This window comes from Pipistrellus kuhlii, unplaced genomic scaffold (assembly GCF_014108245.1).
Source record: "Pipistrellus kuhlii isolate mPipKuh1 unplaced genomic scaffold, mPipKuh1.p scaffold_m20_p_72, whole genome shotgun sequence".
In the NCBI taxonomy this organism is placed as follows: Eukaryota; Metazoa; Chordata; class Mammalia; order Chiroptera; family Vespertilionidae; genus Pipistrellus; species Pipistrellus kuhlii.
In genome coordinates this window covers 315,721-336,761 of record NW_023425576.1, presented here as the reverse complement: position 1 = coordinate 336,761, position 21,041 = coordinate 315,721, and the positions used below count along the sequence as shown (strand labels likewise).

At 47.8% G+C, this 21,041-nt stretch overlaps 1 protein-coding gene across 5 annotated transcripts in view; it reads left to right on the top strand.

The window, feature by feature from the left end:
* RGS7 (regulator of G protein signaling 7) overlaps positions 1 to 20,391 on the top strand; it is a 70,194-nt gene extending 49,803 nt beyond the window's left edge. The window contains exons 6-19 of one of the 5 annotated variants that reach the window (XM_045576018.1): positions 1,363 to 1,414; positions 4,750 to 4,814; positions 5,147 to 5,223; positions 5,334 to 5,415; positions 6,857 to 6,931; positions 7,115 to 7,213; positions 8,492 to 8,553; positions 9,949 to 10,059; positions 10,986 to 11,111; positions 12,044 to 12,230; positions 13,379 to 13,468; positions 15,291 to 15,344; positions 16,076 to 16,156; positions 19,586 to 20,391. In XM_045576018.1, the coding sequence (XP_045431974.1) occupies positions 1,363 to 1,414; positions 4,750 to 4,814; positions 5,147 to 5,223; positions 5,334 to 5,415; positions 6,857 to 6,931; positions 7,115 to 7,213; positions 8,492 to 8,553; positions 9,949 to 10,059; positions 10,986 to 11,111; positions 12,044 to 12,230; positions 13,379 to 13,468; positions 15,291 to 15,344; positions 16,076 to 16,150 (1,155 nt within the window). In that variant the 3' untranslated portion in view covers positions 16,151 to 16,156; positions 19,586 to 20,391. Of the gene's footprint in view, positions 1 to 1,362; positions 1,415 to 4,749; positions 4,815 to 5,146; positions 5,234 to 5,333; positions 5,416 to 6,856; positions 6,932 to 7,114; positions 7,214 to 8,491; positions 8,554 to 9,948; positions 10,060 to 10,985; positions 11,112 to 12,043; positions 12,231 to 13,378; positions 13,469 to 15,290; positions 15,345 to 16,075; positions 16,157 to 19,585 lie in introns of all 5 variants that reach the window. The other 4 variants (XM_045576019.1, XM_036422770.2, XM_036422772.2 and 1 more) reach the window with 4 other exon arrangements.
* The last annotated feature ends 650 nt before the right edge of the window (positions 20,392 to 21,041 follow it).

Below are 21,041 nucleotides of genomic sequence, written 5' to 3'. Positions count from 1 at the left end.
CCAGGGGGCAGGTGCTCCAACCAGTAGGTTAGCTTGCTGCTGGGGTCCGGCTGATGGGGACTGGGCGAGATGGGCCAGACATGCCCTGGAGCTCTCCCACGGCCCCTCCCCGGCTCCATCGTGCGCTGGTGGAATTCCTTAGCCTGGCCTGTGCCCTCTCGCTATCCGAGACCTCTCAGGGGATGTCAGAGAGCCTGTTTCGGCCCCATCCCCACAGGCCAGGCCAAGGGACCCCACCGGTGCACGAATATGTGCACCGGGCCTCTGGTTGACTAATAAATAAGACCACAGGCCCATGTCTGCAGTCGCTGTTTCGTTGGGTCACCATCCTCCGAGAAGACAATTCGATAAACAGGTGGCCATTGATTTTCCTTGTGATCCGGAGCCAGGCATGTCCAGCTGGCAGAGCTGGAAAAGCCCTTTTAGAAAATATAAGGTGTGGACCATGACAAGAGGGCCCTTCGGATCAGACATCGTCTTGGTAGTTTCGTCAGTTTGTTTCTAGAACTTCACAGAATCAGACTTCCATCTGTTGTCAATCCTATCCATCAACTAGGGTGTTATAAGTTAAAAATATGACCCCTGGTTGGTGCAGTTTAAAAAATTAGAGCAATCCGTGTCTATATGAAGAAATGTTTTTTTAAAGTGAGTGAGGGGGACATTTTTTTTCATTCTGTTGGATACAGTAAAGAGCTGTAGTACATATTGAATAAAACCAAGGCCAATGATGGCCTGACTGCAGAGGGAGAGAGTTTGACTCAAGGTTGAGCTTGGGTTCGACCGATGGCCGTGTTGAGGTATATGAGTCATAGAAGACAATTGGTTACTTTTTAAAAAATATATTTTATTGATTTTTCACAGAGAGGAAGAGAGAGGGATAGAGAGTTAGAAACATCAATGAGAGAGAATCATCCATTAGCTGCCTCCCTCACACTCCCCACTGGAGATGTGCCTGCAACCCAGGTACATGCCCTTGACCAGATTCGAACCTGGGACCCTCCAGTCCGCAGGCCGATGCTCTATCCTCTGAGCCAAACTGGTTTTGGTGACAATTGGTTATTTTTAAACATGTTTTATCCCAAGTCATGCCAACTTGACTGTCACCCTCTGCTCTCCGTCTTGGTGGACTCCAACGTTGTATGTCCGTTGACATACAATGGCAGCCCATGTGGGATATCTTGGGGGGCGGAATCATTGCTCAGCAGAGTACACGTGGGAGAAGAACCTTCCGTCGCCTCTCTGGATCACAAACAGATTTTCCCTGGACTCTTCTAGAATCTCGGAGAATTGCTCAATAGACACACCGCTCTGGTCCTTATTGCCATGTCTGACCTGGGTTTTCCGCTTCTTTTCCTCCCACAGACGCCCTACTTTTGGCCATCCAATTGCTGGGAGCCGGAAAACACGGACTACGGTCAGTGCACTATCTATCCCGTGGTCTTCGGGGCAGCCGTGTGGCCGTGTGCACGTGTGTGCTTGCGTGTTCATTGCTTTCGGGGTGGAGAAAAGAACACGGCTGTTCTCGGGACTCGTGTCGCTTACACAGGATGGGCGAATGGCTGTGGCTTTTGGAAAGTTATACCAAACCCGGGGGCAGCTCTTCCCGAGGGATAGTGTCCGCGGAGGCTGCGAAAGAAAAAATAGATTTTCTCCTGAAGGGGTGCAAGGCCGATAAACAAGCTTTAAAGAAAGGCTATTGTTATTTTCCCATCGCACACGGAAATAGTTATTATTACAAAGAGTTGTTATTTCAGAGGGGCTCAAAGGGTCAGCATTCTAGCTCCCCTCTCCAAGGGAGTGGAATTATGGTAAGCCCATTGACTTCCTTAAGGCTTCATTTTTCTCACTATTTTTAAAAAATATATTTTTACTAGAGGCCCGGTGCACGGATGCATGCACATGGAAAGGAACTTAATTAGAAAGGAGTCTGGCAGGGCAGGATTGGGTGAGATGGACCAGACACGCCCTGGAGCCAGCGTCCTGCAGTCACTCCCCCACTGACCACACTTCGGGCAGTGCTGGGGGTCAGAGGGCATCTGCAGGGTGAGCGGGGTCCCTCCAGCAGTGGGCCCCTCAGCCTGGCCTGCGGGAACTGGGCTGAAATTGGCAGTCTGACATCCCCCGAGGGGATCTGGAATGCAAGAGGGCGCTCTGCAAAGTTGCTGTCACTTGGCAGCTCTTGCACTGAGCATCTGCCCCCTGCTGGTCATTGCGCTTCATAGCTACTGGTTGGATGGTGGACGGTCACTTAGGCTTTTATATATAAGGATTGATTTCAGAGAGGGAGAGAAAGAGATAGAAACATCCATGATGAGAGAGAACCACAGATCGGCTGCCTCCTGCATCACCCTACACTGGGGATGGAACCCTGCAACCAGGGTGTGTGCCCTGACCGGGAATCGAACTGTGACCTCCTGGTTCCTAGTTTGATGCTCAACCACTGAGCCACGCAGGCCGGGCTGATGGCACTGATTCTCCGGCTGTTACGTAGACCGAATGTGCTGGGCCGTTGTGTTTCCGTCATTGTCTTGGGACAGATTCTGGCAGGCTGTACATTCCATGATGACCTGGGCTGTGTTTTCGTGTTAATCTCGAGGTTGTTGGGTTCTCGTTAACGAAGCTTCTGGTTAAGCCAACAAATGTTTTCCTGAGCCTGCGGCGTCTCCCGCTGCTGCTTTCTGGCTTCTCTGCAAAGCTTTGGCCAGCTCCCAGCTGCTGTGATGAGAGTCCCTGTGATAACACACTGTGCTCACAGGTCACTGTGCTATTCGCCCGGGTTCCAGGATTGTGCCTCCGGCTGATGCCCTGGGGAGGGGAGCAAGAGGCAGAGCTTGCAAAGCCTTCCCAAACATCCTTCTGTTTTAAAAATCTATATTCTTATTGATTTCAGGGAGGGAGAACGAGAGGGAGAGAGAACTGAAAACATCCGTGGGGAGAGAGAATCATGGATCGGCTGCCTCCTGTACGCCCCTCACTGGGGATGGAGCCTGCAACCTGGGCCTGTACCTTGACCAGGAAACGAACCGTGACCTCCTGGTTCCTAGGTCGATGCTCAACCCACTGAGCCACGCCGGCCGGGCCATAATTCTGTTTTACGTGTATTTTACCAGCTGGACGACAATGTCGCTGCTTAGGTTGCAGGAGGATCTAGGATTTCTCGGCCCAGCTTGTGGAGAGTGGCTACAGTGTTTGGACAGGTGCAAGCCTCGGGCTAATGAGAGGGCACAGTCCTCTCATGGCCTCGAGCAAGCCCCAGCTTGGAGGGCAGAGCCCTCCCCCGAAAATTATAGCCACTCCCTGTCCCCCACCCCCCTCTTCCCTCTGAGATCCGTCCGTCTGTTCCAGGTGTCCCTGCCTCTGGATCTGTTTTGTCCATCGGTTCATTTTGTTCATTAGCCTCCGCCGGTGAGCGAGGTCCTGCCATGCTTATCTTCCTCGGACCGGCTTAGTCCGCGTGGCAGGACGCTGTCCGGGGCCCTCAATGCAGTCACATGTCCTTCTGGCTCTGAAGTAACGGCTTTGTAATCAGCCCCGACAGAAGAGCTGACCATCTGTCCCCTGTGCCTGCCTTTGCACAATGCGTCGTCTTTGCCAAAAGGCTTGATGTGGAGTGTTTCCTTCATGTTCACAGCCGCCCTGTGAAATCTGAAAACAAAAAAAAAAACATTAAAATTCTCATTTCTCAGGACCCTGCCGTTAGCTCACCTAACCAGGAGCAGGCATTCGCTGGCTGATGTGAGAACGATTCCCCCGCTGTTGGTCTGTGGGAACTCTGACTTCTACCCGTTGTTCCTTTTTCTTGGGTTTGTGGGGGCCGTGCAGGAGGCAGCCGGTCCATGATTCTCTCTCATCACGGATGTTTCTCTTTCTCCCTCTCCCTTCCTCTCTCTGAAATCAATAAAAATACATTTTAAAAATAAATAAATAAAATCAGTGGGTGGTCCCCCCCCCCCACTCTCCTGGCTGCCTCCCCGGGTCCCACCGTCCCCTCTGATGTAGGTTAGGTATTGGGGTCACCATCCGGCAGACCCAGAGCTGTTTTCAGATTGGCTGTCACCTGGGGATGTTCTGTGCCCAGCCTTCAAAATCGCCACGTGAGTCGTATCAGCTTGCACTCTGTTTAGATCATAACAGGAAGCAGGCTCATTAATTTGGAGCAAAAAACAGAATGCATTTTAGCCACCAGCATGAGAGTGGCTGTGCTGTGCGGCTTTCTATTGTATTAGTATTTTCTTTAAAGTTGTGTTACCCCCTCTTTTTATTTTATTTATTTATTATTTTTAACAATCCATGTGCCTCATATAAGCTGGAGTGATTTTTTTTTAAAGATATATTTGTATTGATTTTAGAGAGAGAGGAAGGGAGAGGGATAGAGAGAGAGAAATATACATATTTTTTTTTAAAAAAAGGTGACAAAGACGTCTTGATGCGTAAGGCTGTGTTTTCATTGCCGGTGCCTCAGTGTGAATAAGCAGGCAGGAGATGATGGATTTTTTTTTTAAATATATATTTTATTGATTTTTTACAGAGAGGAAGGGAGAGGGATAGAGAGCTAGAAACATCGATGAGAGAGAAACATCCATCAGCTGCCTCTTGCACACCCCCCACTGGGGATGTGCCCGCAACCAAGGTCCATGCCTTTGACCGGAATGGAACCTGGGACCCTTCAGTCTGCAGGCTGGTGCTCTATCCACTGAGCCGCACCGGTTTTGGCAAGAGATGATGGATGTTTGGTTTGTTTCCCTCCAGCGGTGTACCTCTGCAAGAGGACGATGCAGAACAAGGCCCGGCTGGAGCTCGCCGACTACGAGGCTGTGAGTACCAGGGACCTTCTCCCCACGGGAGCCCTGAAACGAGCAGGAGTGAGGCTCACGGTCACTCCGGGCCTCTGGCAGCCTTCCCCCTGCATGGGTAGTGAGGGTCAGATTCTCAGAGGATCCCCTACAGGGGATCCAACCCGACATCCAGGCCTGTGCCCTGACCGGGAATGGAACCATGACCTCCTGGTTCTTGGGTCGATGCCCAACCACTGGGCCACACCGGCCGGGCTGTCTTTCTCTCCTGGACGGATCCATGTGGCGGGTGAACTGGGAGGGGAGAGGGGAAGGGAGCCGCGGGACGTCTTCACCTCTGCCGTGCCTTGCAGGAGAGCCTGGCCCGGCTGCAGAGAGCCTTCGCCCGAAAGTGGGAGTTCATCTTCATGCAGGCCGAGGCGCAGGCAAAGTGAGTCCTTGTGAGTCTCTCGGGAGCTCCGTCCCGGCCGAGGCCCCTTGGCTCGGAGAGGCGGCGCCGCGGTGAGCTCTCCTGACGGCTCTTTGTTCCGCTGTTGACAGAGTGGACAAGAAGAGGGACAAGATCGAGAGGAAGATCCTCGACAGCCAAGAGCGGGCGTTCTGGGATGTACACCGCCCTGTGGTAAGCCTGTGTGTCGCCTCCGCCTTTCGGAACGTGAGGGGCGCCCCCCGGGGAAAGGGAGAGAAGACTATTGTGACCCCGTCAAAGTCTTGGCAAATGAGTTAAGGAAAGGTTGCCACTTTTGTGTAAGGTGACCGGGGTTCAGTGATGCAGAATCTATATATATAAAAGCCTACGGTAAGCGACCATTCGACCGGTCGACTGGTAGCTATGGCATGCACTGACCACCGGGGGGCAGATGCTCCGACCGTTAGGTTAGCTCGCTGCTGGGGTCTAGGTGATCGGGACTGGAAGATGGGCCGGATCTCTCTCTCTCTCTTTTTTTTTTTTTTAGAGAGAGAGTGGGAGGGAGGAAGGAAGGGTGAGGGAGAGAGGGAGAGGAACATCAATGTGGGAGAGATTGATCTGAAGGAGACTTGCTCTCCGTTACTGACTCAGAGCCCTGCTCTTCTGAAGCGTCTTGCTATCCCACGTCAGTCAAACGCCTCCTGCTGCAGTGAGCAAAAACGCCTTAACGCCAGGAAAGGAATTCATGTATTTGCATTCCCTTAAATAAAATATCAGCAATAAAACCAAAAAAATTCCCGCGTCTGTTTCACAGCCCATTAAGGCATCTCCATGAACAAGGCGGCAGTACTATTTCTCAGGAACATGCACATTTTGCTCCGCCGGGAATTCACTCAATTCTGCCTTTTAATAAATAGTATTAAAGTAATGCCACCGCACAGCTTAATTCTGTGGAAGATAAACGCGCCTTTAAGCCGCTAGGAATAACTTACGATTCTTTCCTGGGCCAATGTAAATGCCACCTGTGATTCCTTACATCCAGTATTACGCACTTAATATTCTACCTGGCAAATAGTCCGTAAGGGGACGTTTTTATTAAGTGCCTACTTGGTCATGGAAATGCTATCGGTATCTTACTGGGAAGATATCATATGTTCAGCCATGTCGGACACTGGCGTATGTATAACATCTCACGTGATTTGGTGCATACTATATATATATGCTTCAAAAAGATAATTGCCTTTTTTTTTTTTTTTTTTTTTGCCTGGCCGGGTGTGGCTCAGCGGCTGAGCATCGACTCAAAAACCAAGAGGTCACCGGTTCGATTCCCGGTCAGGGCACATGCCCAGGTTGCAGGCTCCATCCCCAACAGGGGGCGTGCAGGAGGCAGCTGATCCATGATTCTCTCTCCTCCTTGATGTTTCTCTCTCTTTCTTTCTCCCTCTCCCTTCTTCTCTGAAATCAATAAAAATATGTGTATTTTTAAATATGTATATATACCTAACTGATGTTGTCACCAACACAGCCGATAGACTTTTAGGAAGAGTGGCCATCGGGGCCGGCCATCGGGGTCTTTTTTGGGGTCGGGGAAAGCAAGCCATTCACCCCAGATCAAAGGTTCAAGGTTCCTCCTTCTCTCCGACCCCACCCGCAGCCTGGCTGTGTCAACACCACGGAGGTGGACATCAAGAAGTCGTCCCGGATGCGAAACCCACACAAAACCCGCAAGGTAGGACCCCCATCCTGAGTCTGTGTGGAAGACGTGGCGTTAGAAGAAGTTCACGTTTAAAACATGTGGCTCTCCAGAGCCATGTCCATCGTTGTGCTGTTGACATTTGGCTCTGTGGATGGATGTGTTTGCCGACCCCTGGCCTAACCCATTTCTTTCTTTCTTTTTATTTATTTCATATAGTCTGTCTATGGTTTACAAAACGATATTCGAAGTCACAGTCCCACCCACACACCCACGCCAGAAACGAAACCTCCCACAGAAGACGAGCTACAGGAGCAGGTGGGTCTCACCTGGAGAATGGCCCTTTCACCATGTGCAGAGCGGCCGCTGGGAGAACCGGACAGTGAACGGTTAATAGCAGGTGTTGTAAACGCTTACGTGTAGGGTTGACTGTTTCGTAGAGAAGAATTTCCAGTTAAAAAGGTAACGAAATTGTCTCACTATAAGATACATAGTCAACACTCCTCAATATGTAATTCCCCAAGTCCTTCATTCTCTACCCAATTTTTAAAAATATATATATTTAATTGATTTTTTTTACAGAGAGGAAGGGAGAGGGATAGAGAGCTAGAAACATTGATGAGAGAGAAACATTGATCAGCTGCCTCCTTCCTGCACACCTCCTACTGGGGATGTGCCCACAACCAAGATACATGCTCTTGACCGGAATTGAACCTGGGAGCTTTTAGTCCGCAGGCAGACGCTCTATCCACTGAACCAAACTGGTTTTGGCGTCTACCCATTTTTTTTTAAAGCCACACGCACTAATTTATTGTGGGTTCCATCACTGGGTCTTACAGAACGAGAAGACAAGAGGTTGGCCACATGGCCATGGCTTTCCCATGTCCAGTCATGTGACATGATTTCCTCAGTGTCTACAGTCTGGTCTCTATATCTAGGCGCCTCTTGATGTTTTCCCTTATCAACGCTGGTGTAAGGTCATGGTATATACCACATCTTGCTTTACCAATTGATCAGTAGTTTTGTCTCCGAGGAATATTGCAAAGCAATCGCCAGTGTCTCCTGTCAAATAATAACTAACCTCTTGGTTCATTCAGCCATGGGGCTTTTCCCCTTTTTTTATTCTTTTTTTTTCTTATCTTTAATTGTAATATGATTTATCAATAATATAATACATTTTTCTAGTATATTTACAATCCTCATGAAGGAAAAAGTAATTCAGATAAAAATTTTATATGTTTTTATTGATTTCAGAGAGAAGAAGGGAGAAGGAGAGAGAAAGAGAAACATCCATGATGAGAGAGAATCATGGATCAGCTGCCTCCTGCACACCGCCTACTGGATGGGGATCAAGCCAGCAACCCGGGCCTGTGCCCTTGACCAGAATCGAACCTAAGACCTTTCAGTCTGCAGGCTGATGCTCCATCCACTGAGCCAAACCATCTAGGGCATCATTTGATTTTTTTAAACAGACTTTGGATTTTTACTGATGTAGAATATATTCTAGTTTGGAATCTCCCAGCTTATCAGCAATTAGAGCTGAAAATTGTGAGAATCTCACTGCTTATATAACTATTTCTTTAACTCTGTTTTCAGATAAACTATTGGCAAATACAGTTAGACAGACATCGGTTAAAAATGTCAAAAGTCGCGGATAGGTGAGTATTTGGAGATGTCCACATGCACTTACACTTTTATCTGACAGAGAAATCTGATAAAAATGCTACAAGAACTGTTGGACAGGGAGCTGAGATAAGTGATTGGGACCCTGTAATGAATGTTATTTTGTTTTTCCTCATTTATTTTTAAAATATTTTTATGGATTTCAGAGAGGAAGGGAGAGGGAGAGGAAAGCATCAATGATGCGAGAGAATCATGGATCAGCTGCCTCCTGCACGCCCCCTACTGGGGATGGAGCCCGCAACCTGGACCTGTGCCCTGACTGGGAATCGAACCCTGACCTCCTGGTTTATAGGTTGATGCTCAACCACTGAGCCACACCAGCCGGGCTGTCTTTGCATTTTAAATTAATTACAGAATGTCCCTTATGGTCTTACAACCCGAGAGGTCCAGTCCTGGTGCAACCAGAGTCAGACACAGAAGATAATTCCAAGGCCCTGAATCTTCTCCCTCCCGCTGGGAGAAATAAACCTTTCAGCTTCCGAAGTTGGCCTTCCTTTCAATTCACACTGAGTTACCGCAGAACTCCGAAACTGGGATTAACCTCAGATCGTACATTTCCCCCATTTCTTTATTTAAATCTGATCTTGAGAGCATCCATGTCCTGCACTTTGAGGCACTGTCAGATCCTACCTCTTCAACTTTTCCCCTCTCCTTATCTTTATTTTTAAACACGAATTTTAAAAAGTTTTTGCTCAGCAAGTCACTCCTCTTTTACCTAATTCCTATACATACTTTAGAAAAAGAATTACTTTTTCTCTCTTTAAAAAAAAAAAAAAGTATTTTATTGATTTTTTTACAGAGAGGAAGGGAAAGGGAGAGAGAGAGTTAGGAACATCAATGAGAGAGAATCATCGATCAGCTGCCTCCTGCACACCCCCTACTGGGGATGTGCCCGCAACCAAGGTCCATGCCCTTGACCGGAATCGAACCTGGGACCTTTCAGTCTGCAGGCTGACACTCTATCCACTGAGCCACACCGATTTCAGCAAGAATTATTTTTTAACCTCTTTTCCACGTTGGCTAACATCAGTTTGGCTGCAGGCGGACTGGTCTACCAGGGATCGGAGTTGAGCTTAGCCCTGGCCCTCACACACTGACCTCTTGCGTTTAGTTTATTGTAATAAAGGGATACTAACTCCCAGGGCGTAGGTATGGGGAGAGATGGAATCCTGGGCCCCACTGGTCCTCCGAGAAGCACTGTCAGGGAGTGTGTGTAAGTTTATAGAAATGGCAAAACGGCCATCGGGGTTCACGCTGGAAAGCAGCAAGCATCCCTTGGCCACACATTTTCATAGCGTCCCTAACTCTGGGCTGGCTACAGCCTCAGCCAGACAGCAGCTAAGGGAGGCGAATTTGTCTCTTCCCTCCAGTCTGCTGAGTTACACGGAGCAGTATTTAGACTATGACCCATTTTTTGTGCCGCCCGACCCTTCCAACCCATGGCTGTCCGATGATACTACTTTCTGGGAACTTGAAGCAAGGTAAGTGCCTTTTTCTCTTCCCTCGAAATACTTTGCTTATTTCTGGGTTTGGGTTCAATGGGAAGAATCCCATAGCTGGGTAGTGGTCGCCGTAGTTTTACTCTGTGTCTCCATGAGCCCAGGGTATAAAGCTCTTATTATAAAGGTACTGGTTTTGAACCTTAGATATTTGAACTTGCATTTCCAAAAGACTAGGGCAGAATAGAGGTAAACCAGTCAGAATTGGGGTCTTCGGTTCTTTAGCTTATTGTCTTAGCTACCTGAAAAAAAACCACGTAGTCACAAAGGCCCATGTGTTCAAGTAAAAAATGAATGCTAAATCCATATTTACTTAAGCCCAGTATAATTATACTAGAGGCCGGATGCACGAAGATTTGTGCATGAATGGCTGGCTGCCGGCGCCGCCTTTGCTACAGCCCACAGCAGCCTTCCCACCTTCCCATGCTGCCCAGACACCCCGTCCCCAGCTGCTTGGCGCCTGTGTATGCAATTTAACCCACCGTCTTTGTTGGGTTAATTTGCATGCTCGCTCCTGATTGGCCGGTGGTCGTCACGAAGGTACGGTCAATTTGCATCTCCCTCTTTTATTAGTGTAGATGCCTGTATACATTCAATTTTAAAACTAAAAGGACCTTCCTCTAAGAGAAATCGGCACGAGACAGGCTCTTCAGAAAGCCAAAGCACCACTTAGGGACTCCCTGGTTTCTTGCACGGACCCCAGACTTCATCATGGATGCCTAGAAGCGTCCACCTCACGGCCATGTCATTCAGAGTCATTGTCCTAAGATATTTTTTTCCTCCCCCGAAAAGTTCAGTTAAAGACGGGAATGCCAAGACATCTATGGTTCTGAGAGGAAACGTGTCACGGCAGAAAACAGGGCTGGTACCGAGAGGAATGTGTTGGGCTTGGTTTTTGTCTCCTCCAGCAAAGAACCGAGCCAGCAGAGGGTCAAGCGCTGGGGGTTCGGCATGGACGAAGCGTTGAAAGACCCCGTGGGGAGAGAGCAGTTTCTTAAGTTTCTAGAGTCAGAATTCAGCTCCGAAAACTTAAGGTAAGACGTGGTTTTCCGACAGTGGTTTACCTCTGGCCGTAAGCCAGAGGTACCGCCTGTACCGGGCCCGGTTGTGTAGGATGTAACGGGTCAGCGACTCTCCCACCACCATCATGGGCATGACCGGAGCCCACGGAATTCCTGCCACTTGATGGAGGAAGAAGAAAAAGAAAAAGAAAAAAAAAGATAAAATAAGGCAAAGTCTGTCCAACATGACCAGTCCCTCGTGGTGGCATATTTTTTACCCTGTCTTTTTACGGTATGCGTGTTGTGCATTTGAAATGGACTCCTTAAAGAAGCATTTGGCAAAGTGGAAAATGGCCAGTAGTATTTCTGTAGTGAAATGAAAATGTCGACTATTTATGAATAGTGGTCTTCCTGGCATATGGTTTCTCAAGGAAGGTCTACAAAAAAAAAGAGATCGGGTATTTGTGTCAAATAACTTGAGCCCTAGCTAGTTTGGCTCAGTGGATAGGGCGTAGGCCTGCAGATTGAAGGGTTCCGGGTTTGATTCAGGTCAAGGGCATGTGCCCAGATTGCGGGCATCATCCCCACTAGGGGGCGTGCAGGAGGCAGCCGATCAGTGATTCTCTCTCATCATTGATGTTTCTCTCACTCTCCCTCTCTCTCCTCCTCCCTCTCCCCCTCTCCCTCTCCCTCTTCCTTTTCTCTCTTTCCCTCTCCCTCTCTCTCTCCCTCTCCCTTTCCCTCTCCTTCTCCCTCTCCCCCTTCCTCTCTGAAGTCAATTTAAAAAAATCAACCCAAAGGGGTGGGGGGATAACTTGAGATGAAACTGTGGGGGCAACTCTTTTCTTTGCGCATTGAAAGCTGAGCCCCACTAAGCTGCTGGTGAGAGAGGGACCAACGTCCCACCCCTCTGTTGTAGACATCACCCCCACCTATTTGAACGCTCGGTGTCGCGCCCCCTGCAGGTTCTGGCTGGCAGTGGAGGACTTGAAGAAGAGGCCCATTAGGGAAGTCCCCTCGCGGGTCCAGGAGATATGGCAGGAGTTCCTGGCTCCGGGAGCCCCCAGCGCCATCAACTTGGACTCGAAGAGCTACGACAAGACCACGCAGAACGTGAAGGAGCCAGGGCGGTACACGTTCGAGGACGCTCAGGTGGGTGCCCGGTGGGCCTCGGGGTGTGTCCCACGCATGCTCCCATGGAGCTGGGGGGTGGAGGTACTTGTGTTTTGTTTTTCTTGTCATTGGCAGCCGTGTCTGACCCTCCAGTGTAGGCCACTGTGTGTCACATACTCCCATTGATCTAGGAGGGAACGGAGGCCCTTGAGAGTGAGCTGTATTGAAAAGCCTGGGAGTGTTCTGTCAATGTGTGTGGTTTTATAGGAACATTTGTTTCTGGTTTTGTTTTAATGTATTTTAATGGGTTTTTTTTGCAGAGAGGAAGGGAGAGGGAGAGAGAGCTAGAAGCATCGATGAGAGAGAAGCATCCATCAGCTGCCTGAGATTATCTGGATGTCCCAATCTCTTCTTATTTGGAGAAAATATATAATTTTTTAAAATATATATATATATATATATATATATATTACTGATTTTTTTACAGAGAGGAAGGATAGAGAGTTTGAAACATCCATCAGCTGCCTCCTGCACACCCCCCACTGGGGATGTGCCCACAACCAAGGTACAAGTTCCATTCCGGTCAAGGGCATGTACCTTGGTTTTGGGCACATCCCCAGTGGAGGGTGTGCAGGAGGCAGCTGATGGATGTTTCAAACTCTCTATCCTTTTCCCTCCCTCTCTGTAAAAAATCAATAATATATATATATATTTTAAAAAATTACATATTTTCTCCAAATAAGAAGAGATTGGGACATCCAGACACGCTGGATTCAAAAGGGTTCAAAACGCTACATCTCAACCTGGCGTAGTTTGAAGCACCAGCAGATTGATTTAAATTCCCCAATAATCCATGGGAACCAACAACTTGATTTAGTATCATTTTAGGACATTCTGTTAACGAAACTCCATTTTTTTTTTTTCTTAAAAAAAAAAGGGGAGGGGGGCTGGGTGTGATTTACATTCTGCGTAGCCCCTCAACCAGTTTTAAAATGGATTGATGAACGACATAATGAACTTGAGGGTCTGCCTGTTCTGTCAACAGAAGGTATTCTCAGCAGCAGAGTCCTGCTTTGTTTCTAGCTGCTTCCTGGTAGGTTTTCCGACAATCTGTTGTCCTCTGATCACGGCGCTAGGTTTCCCCTGAAAAGTGACGAAGCCGCGCCCTGACCGTTATTTCTTTCCAGGAGCACATTTACAAACTGATGAAAAGCGATTCATACCCACGTTTTATACGATCCAGTGCCTACCAGGAGCTTCTACAGGCGAAGAAAAAGGTACCTGTTCTTTGCGACCTCTTAAAATCGGGTTCTCGGTTGTAATTCGTTGGACTAGTGGCCTTCGTGGGGCCCCGAGGAAGTGGACAGAGGGTAAGTGAACACACCCCGAGACCCTCCCCAAACCTCTGCCTTTCACGAGAGCCATTTAAGTTCTCTTGGCTTCTGTTCGTTGATTGCTTATTTTCTTTTTTTGTTTTGTTTTGTTTCTGTAGTTGTTCTTGCTTTACAAAGTTTTTGTTTTTTTTTTGAAGCTGTTTTTCATGGTTCATGTTAGTCTTTTATATGCCTAGTTCAAGGAAATAAAACATTGCAATAGCCCGGCCATGTTGCTCAGTGGTTGAGCATCGACCTATGAACCAGGAGGTCAGGGTTTGATTCCCGGTCAGGGCAGAGGCCCTGGTTGCCGATCCCCAGTAGCGGGCATGCAGGAGGCGGCCTATCAGTGATTCTCTCTCATTGATGTTTCTCACTCCCTCTCCCTTTCTCTCTGAAATCAGTTAAAAAAATATATTTTTTAAATTGCAATAAAGGAAAAGAATGATTTCATGAAGCAAATTTTCTTTGTTCACAGTAAACTAGAATATATGTTTTTAGCCACATACCCCATAACTAAAACTACTCATTGTTTTTCTCAGCGGTAGCTGTCAAAATGTAGGGATGTTGTCTCCTGAATATTTTTTTATTTGATATTTAGTCTGAACCATTCAGCATCCCCACAATGAATTTTATGCATCTAAGATAGTACCCACCCACAAAAGGAAGAATTTCAATATACCTCATTCAATGAATGTTTATCTTCAAAGTCTTCCTGTCAAGAGTACCCTGTCTCATCCATGTAACGTAATATGGACTCTCTGGACATAAACATCTTCAATTCGTTGTTTCTTAGTATTAAAAGAGTTTGTAGCTTCTTTAACTTCTGAGACACAACTGTCATTTTTCATACTTCAGGATCATCCGTTAGGCTGATGGGATTTTTCAAAGTCCTCTCTGTAGACAGATCATCCAATACAGCAGCCACTGGCTACGTAGGCGTGTTTAAGCTTAAATGGAAGTCCATTGAGATTACACAGAATTCTAGCCAGATGTGAAGTACTCCGTGATCACAGATAAAGGCTTCTGAAATACTGGACAGCATAGAATGAACTTCAGACATTTCTACCGGATAGCAGTGCTTTAAAAAATGAATAGTCCTCTACAGCAATCTGGTCCCGATAGAAAGTTTTTAGGAATACCCCTAGATTTTCAAATACTTAAGACTTTGCAAACATCAGCATACACACGTCTCTGGGTCAGTATATCTTCTTCATTTCAGTGCAGTTGAATTTTACACGAAATCCCACCATTTTGTTTGCACAAGAGGAGTTTTGATGTTTAAAATAAAATCATTGCCCGGCCAGCATGGCTCAGTGGTTGAGCATCAACCCATGAATCAAGAGGTCACAGTTGGATTCCCGGTCATGGCACATGCCCAGGTTGCAGGCTCCATCCCCAGTGTGGGGCGTGCAGGAGGAGGCAGCCGATCCACGATTCTCTCTCCTCATGGATGTTTCTCTCTCTTTCTCTCTCCCTCTCCCTTCTTCTCTGATATCAATAAAAATAGTTTAACAAATAATGAGAAAATAAAAATAAAGTCGTTAATCAAAGGAGGCCTTCCTTGGCAGCTCTGGCCCCTCCTGGTCCCTGCGGTTTAGGTCATGATTTGGTGTTTTATCATTTCATCTCCTGTCTCTTTCTGCTCCGTTTTCTTGCTTTCTTTTTATTTTTATTTTTCACGCTCCCTGTTTCCCTTTGCCTTGCCCCACCCCACACGAGTAAGTCGGAACCCTCCATGGATCGCAGAACATCTTTTGAGAAATTTGCGCAGAATGTGGTAAGTCTTCTTTGGTGAGGAACGACCCTTCCCTACGTCCAATGAAGCTGTGTCCCCAGTTTCTCACCCGTCTCCCACTTGGATGGAACAGCCTTGGTACTGACCTTGATTCAGATCCAGAACTTGGTTTCTCCTTCCTCTTGGGTCTCAGCCTTCCCAGGGTAGATAGATAAAGATGTCTCCTATGGACCATCTCCATGTATCAGTCCAACGGAGGTTTGCAAAGAAGCCTATATTATAATACGTCAAATGAAGCAATCGTTGTTTGCTTACATTTTTTTCTTTTTGCCCACGCTACCCCTTTCTTTAAGAAAGAGAGTGCATGGGTTTCTACGATCTTGCCCTTGGCTTTTGGTAATGCTGAAAAGATTAAGAACAATCTTGATTGATCTTTCTACGTCTGTAGGGAGAAAATCTCCTAGAAAGCAGTTGACAGCCAAAGACTGGGTAGGAACGGTGGCCGGTGACACGCTAAGGCCCCTCCTTGGCCGGCCACCAGGCCCCTCTCCTCCTTCCTTTTTCAGGAAAGCTGTTGATAGTTGTTGCTTACATCATGCAGGAGGCCAGTTGTGTTTATGCCACTGTTTCCTCAGCCTCTAGCCCTGTGTTTTGGTGTGTGTGTGGGGCGGGTTCTCCTCCTTTCCTTTTCTTTGTGTTGTGCCCAGTGCCTTTGGAATGTGCCAACCTCGCGCGAGCTCAAACTAAAGCCTTGAACGCATTTATCTTTGTAGGGCAGGAATCTCCCCATTTTCCCATGCCATAAAAACTGTACTCCAACACTGAGGGCCAGCACTAACCTGTTGTGAAAAGAGGTAGAACTCTCTTGGTTTCTACTCCAGTCCGTCCGCATTGTCTGTGGAGTTGTGTGGTTACCTCCATGCTGCTGCTGCTGCTGTGTGTACCTGTGTGTGTGTGTGTGTGTGTGTGTGTGTGTGTGTGTGTGTGTGTGTGTGTTGTGGCTTCTACTGTGATGGCCAGTTCAGTGGAGTTGTGTGTGTGTGTGTGTTGAAATGTCAGCCAATTGGATTCAACGGAGATGTGGGTTTTGCTTCTAGTTTTCTCCCAGATCTTTTCGGTGAGGAATGTCAGTCCGCTGTGTTTACAAATTGCATGTTGTGACCGTGTGCAGAGATTGGGAAAGACAGTCAAAAGCAGTGTGTGCTGGGAGCATTCGATGTGGTTGCACAAAGTCAAGGGCTGGGACACTCCGGGCCCCGGGAATGAGCCACATTAAGAAACTTGCCACCATTTTTGGTGGGATCTGTTGCCATCTCTGACCTTTCACGTAAAATGTCAAGGGAAGGGAAAAGAGACACCTCAAGATACTGGCGGAGAAGATGGCACCGTACTTCGTATATTGCATAAGAATTGTCTGCAGTTCATCCTTTCAGAATAGAATGCCTACAGAACATTATCCGTAAGACGAGAATGGAATGGAATTAAACAGAATACGGCAACTTAAGGGAGATGGGAAGGGGAAGCCAAATAGATATCTTTCCTCCAACACCATCCCTGATTCCGAGTCTTTTCCCCTCCTTCTCCTCTTAGGGACCGGGAACCATCCCATTTATCATTTTGTTGTTGACAGATATGGTTACCCGTATTATTTTATTGAAACAGAAGTGGCTCGTGGTAATAACTTGCCTGAGAAAGCAATTTTAGGTGCAATTGCTCTGAGATGTACCAGACTGTGTAGCCTGTGTAGGTCGGACAGTAGATCTTCATTTCCCCTTGGTCCAGTGGTTCTCAACCTTTCTCATGCCACGGCCCTTTAATACAGTTCCTTATGTCATGGCGACCCCCAACCTTAACATTATTTCCTTTGCTACTTCATAACTAATTTTGCTCCTGTGAATGAATCGTAACGTGAACATCGGCGGCATTAGGAAGGTTGAGAACCGCTGCCCCTGTAGCATCATCGGTTCTGAAATTGCCACGTGGGTCATTGCTGATCGCTTTTCTCAAATGAAACTTTACAGAATGCACCAAACCTTCCAAAACCTCTCGCTTTCAAGCAGTGATTCAACTTCTTATAAATTATTTTAAGAAACCCAGGTGTCCACACTCATGCAAAAGTCAGTTGCATCCTATAAAGGCCAAACGTAAGACACAGTCCGAATGTACAATTGTGAATTTCTTAAATGCACCCAGGCATCTCTCCCTGGTAGAATGTTATGCAGCGATTAAAAACTAGATTTTTAGAGTAGTGGCTTTCATCTTTACTTTTTGCCACGCACATTTGACACAGTAATGCACACGTGTTTGTGTGTGCTGCTACGTAATTGGTACTGCATAGAACTAAATTCTATAATATATAAACTATATGTGTTTAGAACTAAAATTATCCTTGTTATGTGCAACGCAGTCTGAGATATTCTGATCAATAATATTCAGTTATTTTCTGAATGTTGTTAGCATTTTTCTAAATTGATTTTCTTACCCACACTATGCAATGAATGTGAACAAAACATTGTATGAAAAGAAACATGGATAGCATGGCTAATGGATCAACATATAATTATTTTAATGTATTATACATGTTACTCATAATAAGTCATCATATTATGCATAGTGTAATGCCAGTTTTTAACAAACCATAGTTTCTATAAAAAGTAGGTGATATATATTAGTATATAAATAGCTGTATTTCATATAATGTTTATTTCTTGAAATATTTTTCTATGCTTTTCTCATTTTCTCTAATGAACCTACCCTATTGGCCAGAATGGGGGACCCCACCCATGCATGAATTCGTGCACCAGGCCTCTAGTTAGTTAATTTAGGGTGTGACCAGTGTCACCCCCATCCCTCACCCTATCATGCCTCTTTTCCTCCCAGGAAAAGTTACATATTCCACACCAGGCTGGCATGGCTTAGTGGTTGAGCATCGACCTATGAACCAGGAGGTCAGAGTTTGATTCCTGGTTAGGGCACATGCCTGGGTTTTAGGCTCCATCCTCAGTGGGGGGATGTGCAGGAGACAGCCAATCCATGATTTTCTCTCATCGATGTTTCTATCCCTCTCTCCCTCTCCCTTCCTCCCTGAAATCAATAAAAATATATTTAGAAAAATAAATAAATGAAACCCCTCCCCCTTTTTTTTCTCCTCCTGGGTCTGTTTGGCAGCCTGTAGATTGGGAAAGACTGCTGTGTATTTTTACAGCAGAAACAAACCAAGCAAATGGAGCTTCTCTCTCCTTCCTCTGTGGATTCGTGTCTGTACACCTTTTTTCTTACGACTTTCAGACCGCTCCAGAGTGCTTGTAATTAACGGGGGGCCCTTTAGCTTGCAAGAGTGCCCCCCCCAAAATGAAGATGTATTCTAGGCCTTCACACAATATGTGGAATCACCATATAAGGGATTTTCCTTGGGGTTGGGGTTGGAGGAAATGAGGTAGGGAAAGACAGGGAGGCGCCTCAAGTTTGAAGTAAGGAGCAGAGGGATCCTTTCCTTAAGATGTATAATTGGCACCTTTCTCTCCATTACTCTAGAGCAGTGGTCGGCAAACTGCGTCTCGGGAGCCACTTGCGGCTCTTTGGCCCCCTGAGTTTTTAGCAGGGGCCAGCTTAGGAGTCCCCTGATTAAGGTCATCACAATGCACCTGCCTGTAGAGTTTACGTTTAAAAAATGCGGCTCTCCAAAGAAGCGTCCATCAGCGCACTTATTGACATTTGGCTCTGTGGGCTCGTGAGTTTGCCGACCGCTGCACTAGAGGATGAGGGACAGGCTGAATCTCGAGCGTCCCACCCATCGCGCCATCAAAAAAGCACATCTTACGTAATTAACCCACCCTCTGTGCCCGTCTCGATACGGATCGACGGCTGCACTAACTCCAGCAGCCGAGCAAGAATGCATGCACGGGGGTCGCTCTCTCTCTCTCTCGGTGGGAGGGGGGGCCAGCTTACCGGGTCTCCCCTGGGTGTCGCACCATCGCTCAGCCTGGATGGGACGTGGATGGACATGTTTTCCGAGTTGCGCCTCTCTGTGCTGTGAACCCATCCGTCTGTTTGCAACGGGGAGGCGGGCGGGGGGGGGGGGGGGGCGGGCGGGGGGGGGGAGGGAGGAGGGTCATCGTGTCCCATGTGCCGCTGGGAGGGGGCGCTGGTCGTGGCGTCTGGGCGTGAGTCGTGCCCAGAGGGTTCCGTGTTCACCCGAAAGCGGGCCGCGAGGGCTCGGCGTCCACCTGCAAGCGGGTTCTCAGCGATCGCACCGTGTTGTCCCGTCTCTCTTTTCTCCCCAGGGGAAGTCCCTCACGTCCAAGAGGTTAACGAGCCTCGTCCAGTCCAGCTGAAGGGACGCCGCCCTGTCGCATGGACACGCAGACCGATGGAGCCGCCGCCTACACTTTGTAGCTCTCTCGTCGTCGTCGTCGTCGTCGTCGTCGTGACCTGGAGCCGAGGACCTTGGGCCGAGATGTTGCATGAGCAGAGGACCCGCGTCCTCGTGCTTCCTTCGAGCGCCATCTCCACCGGACTCCGCCACCGCCACGCCTTCCCGTCCTCCGTGAAGGCGGCCGGCCTCCTACCTCCCTCCACGTCCTCAGCTGGCTCTGTGTCTTTTCCTTTTTTTCTTTTCTTTTTTTTTTTTTTTTATCAAGTTCAAGTGACGTGCGCCTTCTTCTTCCCCTCCCTCCCCCCTCCCTCCCCTTTTTCTTTTTCTTTCCCTCAACGCTTCCGCTAGACACGCAGTTCCCCGGAGACGGAATCCGTCACTGAACTGGAAGAACTGTCGAAGAAAAGCAGTCGGTGGCGCCCGACAGCTTCACACAGAGTTTACGTGACGACACCCCTTTGTCCGGGAAGGCTCCTTGCACCGATGTCATCGCAGAAACAAGCACCCGCGTCCGTCTGCTGTCCGTATGTGCGCGGCCCCCCCTCCCGTCCCTGCATTTATTTTTATACCGTATTTAAATACGAAGCACCTCACAACGTGTGTGTGTGTGTCCCCCCCCCCCCGCCACCATGGATTCCAGCAGATTCCTCCTTCCCTGTAAATTTGTGTATGTTTATATCGTTGTTTTATCTTTCATTAAAAGAGGCAGAATCTCGTGGCTCTTGTAAACTCTTGACTTCTCGTGACAGCCGAGAGAAGAGAGAACGCTCGGAGAGCACCCACAAAAAAAGGGGAGGAGCCATTTAAACCATCGCCTCCCCCTCTCCCCCTCCCCCTTGGCCCTAGCCGGTGTGGCTCAGTGGATTGGGCATCGGCCTGGGGCACGGAAGGGTCCCCGGTTCGATTCCCGGCCCAGGTGGGAGGCAGCCAATCAATGTTTCTCTGTCTCTCCTCTCCTCTTCCACTCTCTCTCTAAAAAAAAAAAAAAAAAAAAAATCAATGGAAAAATATCCTCAGGTGAGGATTAAATAAATAAATAAAAACTTTAAGAAAATTGAAAATAAAATAAATGGTTGCCCGTCGCTTTTTATCTTTGAATGAAACCACTGATACTGGCACAAACTCACATAATATTCGTCTGCATAAAGGAACATTCTACCCCCGTAGCAATGTGACCCTCCTGAGAGAGGTGTCAAAGTCTCTGAAAACTTTATTTTTTTTAAATTTCTTTATTGATTATGGTATCGCATCATTATCGTCACCCCTCCCCCCCATTGCCATCCCAAACCCCTCCCCACGCATGCCCCCAGCCCCCTGTTGTCTGTGACCACTGGTTAGGCCCATAGGCACGCACACAAGTCCTT